General features: G+C 37.5%; 1 protein-coding gene across 1 annotated transcript; it reads right to left on the minus strand.

Moving 5' to 3' along the window:
- Nucleotides 1-3518: 3518 nt before the first annotated feature.
- Nucleotides 3519-6966, minus strand: LOC120256289 (glutamate receptor 2.7-like). Its single transcript, XM_039264004.1, has 4 exons — nt 6648-6966; nt 5099-6414; nt 4317-5024; nt 3519-4232 (listed from the first exon to the last, which is right to left on the minus strand). Exons 1-4 carry the CDS (start codon nt 6955-6957, stop codon nt 3639-3641), a joined length of 2928 nt encoding a protein of 975 aa, XP_039119938.1. The 5' UTR covers nt 6958-6966; the 3' UTR covers nt 3519-3638.
- Nucleotides 6967-7899: the final 933 nt, after the last annotated feature.

The raw sequence follows: 7899 nt of genomic DNA on the forward strand, positions 1-7899 counted from the left end.
CTGATTTTTAATAGGTACCATCAAAAGTCTAATTCATATCTTCTTTGTACACTAACCACAGGTTCTCCATAATAATTATGCCCCATTCCTTTGGCCGAAAAAATCTCTATTTGATGGGGATTCTTCCTATGCCTATGAATTCCATTGGACTACTACCAATCCGACTCTGCTTAACATCAATGTAAGGATTTATAGGGAGCTTCCAGATAACAGAGGCACCAAATTTTTTAGCCTTAACCCCTTGGGAGGATTCTCTCTTAAATTCTTCTATAGTTTTCTCTATGATAGAGGTCGATAACTTTAGGTCACTCTGCCTTAAGATCCTTACACTTGAAAATCCAGAAACTAGAAAAATGCAATAGGCTCCCAACAGTTCCATGCATCACAATGTAAATATGGTACCACTACAACAATCTTGAATAAGAAGATTCTCACACTGGAAAACCTTGTTATCAGAAGATGAAATATTTTTATACCACTACGTGTGCACTTTGTCACTCTGATGCAAAAAAGGTTGACCATCTATTTATTTCATGCCCTTTAGTAACATAAGTTTGGTGCCACTGTGGCAACATATTTGGCTCACACATTACCCTAGCTCTTTACGAGACATGTAGGCATCCTTGAGGTCCTACCTTCAGCCTTCACTCAATGAAACGTGGGATTTCTTGGCCAAGGCCATTGTTTGGAATATCCGTCTAGAGCGAAATTATTCCCATTTTTAATTATAAATACTCCTCTAGCTTTAAAAATCATTAAATCTAATCATTTGTTTCTTCTCTTGATGTCTACAGTCCCAAGGACAAAAAGATTGAAGTTCGATGATTCAATTAACGCGATCAAGTGAAGCTTCAAATTTTTGGTGTCCTGCAATCCTTATGCAAGAGATCAAAGAGAGTCAACTTCCATCATTTGTTCCAACTAACCTTTTGATCCAAACTACAAGAATCTTCTGTGCACATGTGTTGTCACTATTTTATTCCTCCTTTAATGCTTGGTCTGTTTCTTAATTGGTTCTTATTATTTTATTTTATATCTATTATTGTCTCTACCATTAGTGGTCCTTATATGTGCTTCTCTCTTTCGTGTGATCCCCTATTCTCTATAGCCTTTTTCAAAGAATTGTGGTTTATTAATTTTTAAAAATAAATAAATAAAATAATCTAACAAATTAGAAATAGTGTGGCTTCATATTCTCTATTGTCAAGGTTGACTTTGCTAAAGCTTTTGACATGGTTGATTAGAATTTTATGATAGAACTGGTGCATGCTTATGGGTTTGGAACTAAATGGATAGGTTGGGTCATGTCCATTCTGTTCTCGTCAAAAGCAAACTTCATAGTCAATGGTGAGCAGAAGGGATATGTTTGATACCTTCATGGTCTTAAACAGGGAGACCTGTTATCTCCTCTCCTTTTTGTTCTCGCTACGGATGTTCTAAGTTTGATGTTCAACCATGCTCTAGATTCAAGTGTTTTGTACGAGGTCCCAATTGGTACCTGGGGAAAAATATGCCACCTACAATATACTGATGATATCCTACTGGTGACTGCTGGTGGTATTGAGGATCTCAAAATCATCAAGCTCATTCTTTATCTCTTTGAAGGCATTTCAGGACTGGCTATAAATTCCCACAAGAAATGCATGTTCTCCTCAGCTCGTAATCTACTTCCTGAGACGAGTTTGGTGAATACCTTGAATTTCTCTAAAGAAATTCTACCAGTAACATACCTTGGTATCCCAATTTCGGGAAGAAGGCCCCGTAGACAAGATTGGGAAGTGCTCGTTGCTAAATTCAGATCAAAACTTACTTCCTGGAAATCTAGACTTTTATCCGTAAGATTAACGTTAATCAACTCTGTTTTTTCTGCCCTACCTACTTATTGGATGTCTATCTTTAATCTCCCCTCTTAGGTGATCAAAGCTAATGATAGGATTATAAGGGATTTCCTGTCGTCGGGGGCGAACATTGATAAACCAAAGTTGAGGCTCGTTAATGGGAACCGTATTTGCTGACCCAAAGAACACGGGGAATGGGGTATCTTAAATCTAAGAGATTTCAATGAGGCTCTCCTCGGGAAATGGTGGTGGAAAGTTGTTAATGATCAGTCGTGGAACGGAAAAAGGGGTAGTACTCTTCAACTATTTCCATTAAACTCCACATTGGAACTTACACAATTGTTCTCCAAATGGATGCTCTTTTGTTCGGAATGGAATTTTAGTGAGTAGGCCAGCCTTTAGAGCTTGTATTGACCATAAAGTGGTGTGTGGAAAGGCGATTTTCTTCTGATTTGATAGTTGGTTAGATAAACGTGCTCCGGCATATCTATGGCCAGATAGATTCAGATCTACTAGTTCTCTTTCTGGCACTATTTATGATCTAGCTGATCTTTTGCGATCTCAATGGATAAGGGAGGGTCAAGATCAGACTTAGACTTCCCCTAACCTCGAAGATTCGGATTCTCTCGGATCAAGGGACCTAATAAGTTGGAAGCTGATAGCAAATGGGACTTTCACGGTCAAATCTTTCTATTGCTTTCTTAAGCATGGAGGGGTTATGTGCAAAACTACTAACTTGATTTGTTAAATCTATGCCCTAAAAAAATATGTATTTTCAACTGATTAATGTGGGATTATAGTATTCTTACTTTAGACAGACTCGCTGCTCATGGTTGTAATCGTCTCCCTACTACTACATGTGCGTTGTGCTATGCGGACGAAGAGACAGTTGATCATCTCTTCTTTGCTTGTCTTTTTGTGATTTGAATATGGAATTTTCTTACTTCCATTTTTCAGCTACCATCGTCCCCCCGGTTGGTTCATGACTTGTGGGAACGTTAAAGACCCAAACTCCCGAGCCGTGTGAGGGATGTTGGGGATCTTATTTCTCGTGCTTTACTCTAGAATGTTTGGTTGGAGAGAAATGCACGAATTTTTAGCGAATCTTTTTCTACATATACCATCGTTTTTCACAAAATTATTCATGTGTTCTTGCTTTGGGTTGATGCAGTTCCTGAGTCTAAAAAGGCAAGATTCGAAGAGCCGACTGCTACTACCAAACGCAGTTTGGATTTCTTGAGTGACAACACTAGAGCTAGCAAGGATGACATAGCTAAGTAATTGGAATTGTTGCTCCAGGCCCTTAGGGCCGGGAGTGGTGTTTCTTTGTTTTTTCCTGTTTGTTTTTTCCTGTTTGCCTTTTGGCTTTTTGTATCTTTCCACTGCTAGTGGATATTATCTTCCCTTTCCAGTTTAATGAATGTGGTTTATCCATTTTTCAAAAAATATATAAATAAATAATACATCAACACCAATAATGGATTGGTTATAAGACAAAAGTACCCAAAATATATATATATATATATATATATATATGAAATTACACTAATAAATATGTATCTATATTAATTTAGGATATACAATTTTGACAATAATATCCATGGTTTCAACAACCATTACCACAAATATATATATATATATATATAGCATAACAACATTTTTTTTCCTCAATGGCTAATATTTTGAGAAAAATGGCTAATATATTTGGATCCCACCTTTTTTTTTATTTTTAGTTTAGGACTTCCATAACCATAAAGATCCCAGAAGTTACAGTATCAGTAAATTTGGAAATAATCCATCCTAAGCAGAATCATAACCCCTTCTATGACTCAACATATCTGCAAATGAAGGTGGGTCTGGAAATTGGCCACCAATTTCTCTACCTGGTGTCCCTTCACCCTCTGATGGAGTCCCTGCATCACCATCATCATCATCCTCATTCCCAACAACATGATCACCATGTCCATTATAAGAAGCGCTCACTGTACTCTGCATCTCCAGTGCAACCATTTTCTCTTCTTCTTCTTCGTCTTTCTCCTTGAATGTATCAGCACAATTTAAGTCTGGCTTGTCATGGTATTTGAACAACAAAAGAAGTCTTTGCCCAAAAGATAACTCAGGATCAGTATCTCTGACTATGTGCCAATTCTGATAGAAGAACATGGATATATGTATCAGTAATGCAAGCATGGAAGTCACACCAGTGATGAGAAACAATCCCCAGAAGCTCCTGAACGTAATCATGCTTGAAGATGAACCATCTTCCTCAACAGAACATGCTTCATCATCATACAAGTACTGATTATCAAGGGGTTCCATTATTTCTTTGTTCTCTGTGATGTTTAAGATGGCTCTTGAAACATCAGCAACCATTGGTGATCCTATTGGGAATGCCTGAAAATTCATCGACAAAAGAAATACATGTTAGTAATTAGAATGCAAATAAACAATGCATGCAGTTAATTTTATTAGACTTACGAAGCCAAATCCATCAGTTTTGTATGTAGGTCCAACCATTGTGTATTTGCCACAGTACTTGTGGAGGAACACTTTCAGGTATGGAATCTCATCGACAACGGCAGCCACTGTTCCATTGCTTAATGCCTCATTGTACTCATCTGCAGAGTTGTATGGAATGAGTCTTGTTTCATCGAAGTTCATTCCTTTCAAGAGATTGGGCATGAATGAATCAACCAAGTAGCCAACTTTGTCATTTGTCCTTGCAAGCTCAGTCAAATCATTGAGAGTTGGTTGGAGTTGTTCCACTGTCAGTATCGACGATAAGCTTGCAGTATAACTTTGTTGCAGAATCAGGACTACAAAAAACCAAATAATCAGAACAATCCTTGCTAAATTGCTCACTATCGTTTCCCTGTGAGAGAAGACAAGAGTTGAGAAAATGAAGTAGAAGATTGTGCCAATTTGGTTAGATGGAGGGCCTCGGAATTCTACATTAACACGGTGTTCCAAAATCCAAACCACAATCCCTGTGAAGATGAAGAATACACCACTTGCAATCCAGAGGCTTGTGCTTAATGGCTCTGCAAATGTCCATGCATTCTTCCTGCTCTGATCCTTGACAGGGACAATCATCGACACACCAGATTCAGTGTATGGCAGAGTGAAATCGACATATTGAGATCGGTTCGCTATCACTGTTATATCACCGACTACAACATCATACTTCTGCATCAATCAGTCAAACAAAGAATCAAATACAATGTGGATAAACAAGCATCAAAGTTCAAGTGATCACTAACCTTGAGGTACACCTGATAAACAAGATCATCATAACTACCATTCATTTCGCCCTTCTCATTGGCAAAATGTTCATAAGTATAATTGACTTTATAAGGCAATGCAGCCATTACTTTATCAAAGATTTCAATGCAGTAACCCGTTGGTCGAATTGAAGAATCGTTAGTAGTAACATTCACAAACTCAGGGAAACCGGGTTTCACTGGAATTCCAACACTAAGATTTCTCCCATTGGTTGGCCACTCCCATCCTCTAGGAGGAACATGATCAGAATCACCAGGCCATTTGGCTACTTCAATACTAACATTCTTTGAATTTAATTCTTTAGAAAAACCATAGACTGGTGTCCAAAATCCAATCCTCTTTCTCCCATTTTCAACAACATTAACAATCTCAAATTTGACCACCTCTCGCTGTCTGTCGATCAGCTGAAACTTCCCACTAATTCCATCAAATGTGGAGTTTGAGATCCACTGGACAATTTCTAATCCAGTCTGAGATTTACCAATACTTTCCAAATCAGTAGAGTTCTTCCTCACATTGTTCATCGAGAATGTATAATTTGCCGAAGAAAGACTCTCGGCTGCCATCGCTAATGACCATACAGTATCATAAGCCCATAAACCAAACACTGTCAAGGGTTCACTAATTTGAGCAGATGGATTCTCCAACTTGAATTTCTTTACAAATCTTGCCTTGAAATCTTGAAGCCTGGGGTTATCCTCACTGATATAAGGTTTAATACCCAAAACACCTTGCATTACACTGGTTGCTGATGATCCATAGAGGTCCACAATGTCTGTCAAGACATAAGTAGTGATCCAAACATAACCTTTGTTCATCATTCCTGTTTTATTTGCATTTGAGAAGACTTTGAAACCAAGAGAATATGGCATGTGGACAATGAAGACTCTGGTTTGCATGTCCTTGAGCTTCTCAAGCTCCTTGCTAATGGCTTCGTCATTGGCTGTAATAGGAATTGGACTCCGGTAAGTTACACGGGCATCAATCTCGATAAGAGCATCGATGACATGCGATATAATTCCGTTCCCGAACTCAGTGTCCGCATAGATCAGGACCACTTGTCTCCATCCGAAGTTTTGAACAAGAGAAGCAAGTACTTTGGCCTGAGAAGTATCATTCATTCCAGTCCTGATGAAGTATGGATACTGCTTTGTTGAAAGAGAAGGGCTCTTAGCAGTGAAAGAGATGATTGGAACTTGAGCACTGTTTCCAAGCTCAATCACAAACTTAGCTTGTCTTGATGTTTGTGGTCCAATTATAGCTTGCACTTGAACATTCTTCAAAAGATCAATAGCTGCATTTCATACACACAACCATGAAACCATGAATTCCCAATATATATCACACAATTCTCTTTTCTTTTTTCCATCAAACAACATGAAACATCAATGAACAGTATAACAAACATCTCACATCTAGAGACAGCCAGAGAGAAACAGAGACAATTCTTAAAGTCTACATGCAAACTAAAGGACAAGTCTAGACAAGAGAAACAGATAAAGAGAGAGATTGAAAGAGAGAAAAGACCTGCAGAAGCAGAAGCAACACGATCATCCTTGTTGACATCTCGCAAATGAAGAGAAAGCTTTTTGGTGAAGTTTGAGTGAGAATTGTAGAAGTCCTCCATGGCCATGGCCATACATCTCCAGCTTATGTTTCCCACCCATGTCTTAGTGTCAAGAATCACACCCACATCAAATGAACTAGTTGTGTTTCTAGAGTTGTTGGAAGTGGTTCCTTGAGCATAGGCTTTGTTTTGCCCAATATTCAGACGTGAACACAAGAGGAAGAGAAACAAGATCAACTGATGATACCTTGGCTTCCCCATTTCTTTCATGTTTCTTCATTCCATTCAATGGATTGCTTATAAGTTTGGCGGAGAGGAGGACAGGTCAACCATTAAAATGTCAGATTTTTTGGCTCACAACTACGTCAAAGTCAAGCATATGTTTGCAATGTAATTTCATAAAAAGAAAATTACAATTCTACCCATCTAAGATACGCCAAAATATTGGTGATATTAAAATTCAAAAAACTTTTTTCCCGCTTGTGTCAAATCTGTCTAATTTACAGTTATACCGATCAAAAATGTGTCAAATATAATTATTGCTTAGATAAATGTAACTCTGGACTTTTAAAAAGCTACATTTGAGGAGCCATTCCTGATGATTAAAAAGTATCGACGTTTTCATGAACCTTTCGACCTTTCATGCCAGTTTGTGATTCGATATCTCACAAAATAAATCTTTAAATATTTAACTAATGGCTGTCTTTACCTCATATTTTTTCATGTCTTATTTTGTGTGTCCTTTTTGTCTCCCTTCCATCTCATGATGAACTTATTTTATGTTTATATTTCGCCTTGTTGTTGTTTTGTTTTACTATGCTTTTTATTTTTGTTCGTCTAGTTTGATTCTTTTGTTTTTTTCTCATAATTTATTTGTTTTGACATCTTTATCATTTTCTGTTTTTTTTTTTTCAATAAATAATTAGTGGTTCATCCCTATTTTACCAAAAATGTGTGTGCTTTATCTTATATATGCTTTTAATATAGCACATGCATATAATTTTTGTTTTTCTTTGATGAAAGATATCTTGGGATAATTTCGGATTTATACCAACTATCAAGCATAGACTCCACTTTCTGGGCACAATAGCAATGACACTGAAAGACTAACAGTAAATAATGGACTCTGTCAGAGGTCCTTAAGATCGGTTTCATCAACGCTACCATAAATAAATGATCCCTTTCTACCATCATCTCCTGGAAGGAAGCCCT

This window comes from Dioscorea cayenensis, chromosome 3 (genome assembly GCF_009730915.1).
Source record: "Dioscorea cayenensis subsp. rotundata cultivar TDr96_F1 chromosome 3, TDr96_F1_v2_PseudoChromosome.rev07_lg8_w22 25.fasta, whole genome shotgun sequence".
NCBI lineage: Eukaryota > Viridiplantae > Streptophyta > Magnoliopsida > Dioscoreales > Dioscoreaceae > Dioscorea > Dioscorea cayenensis.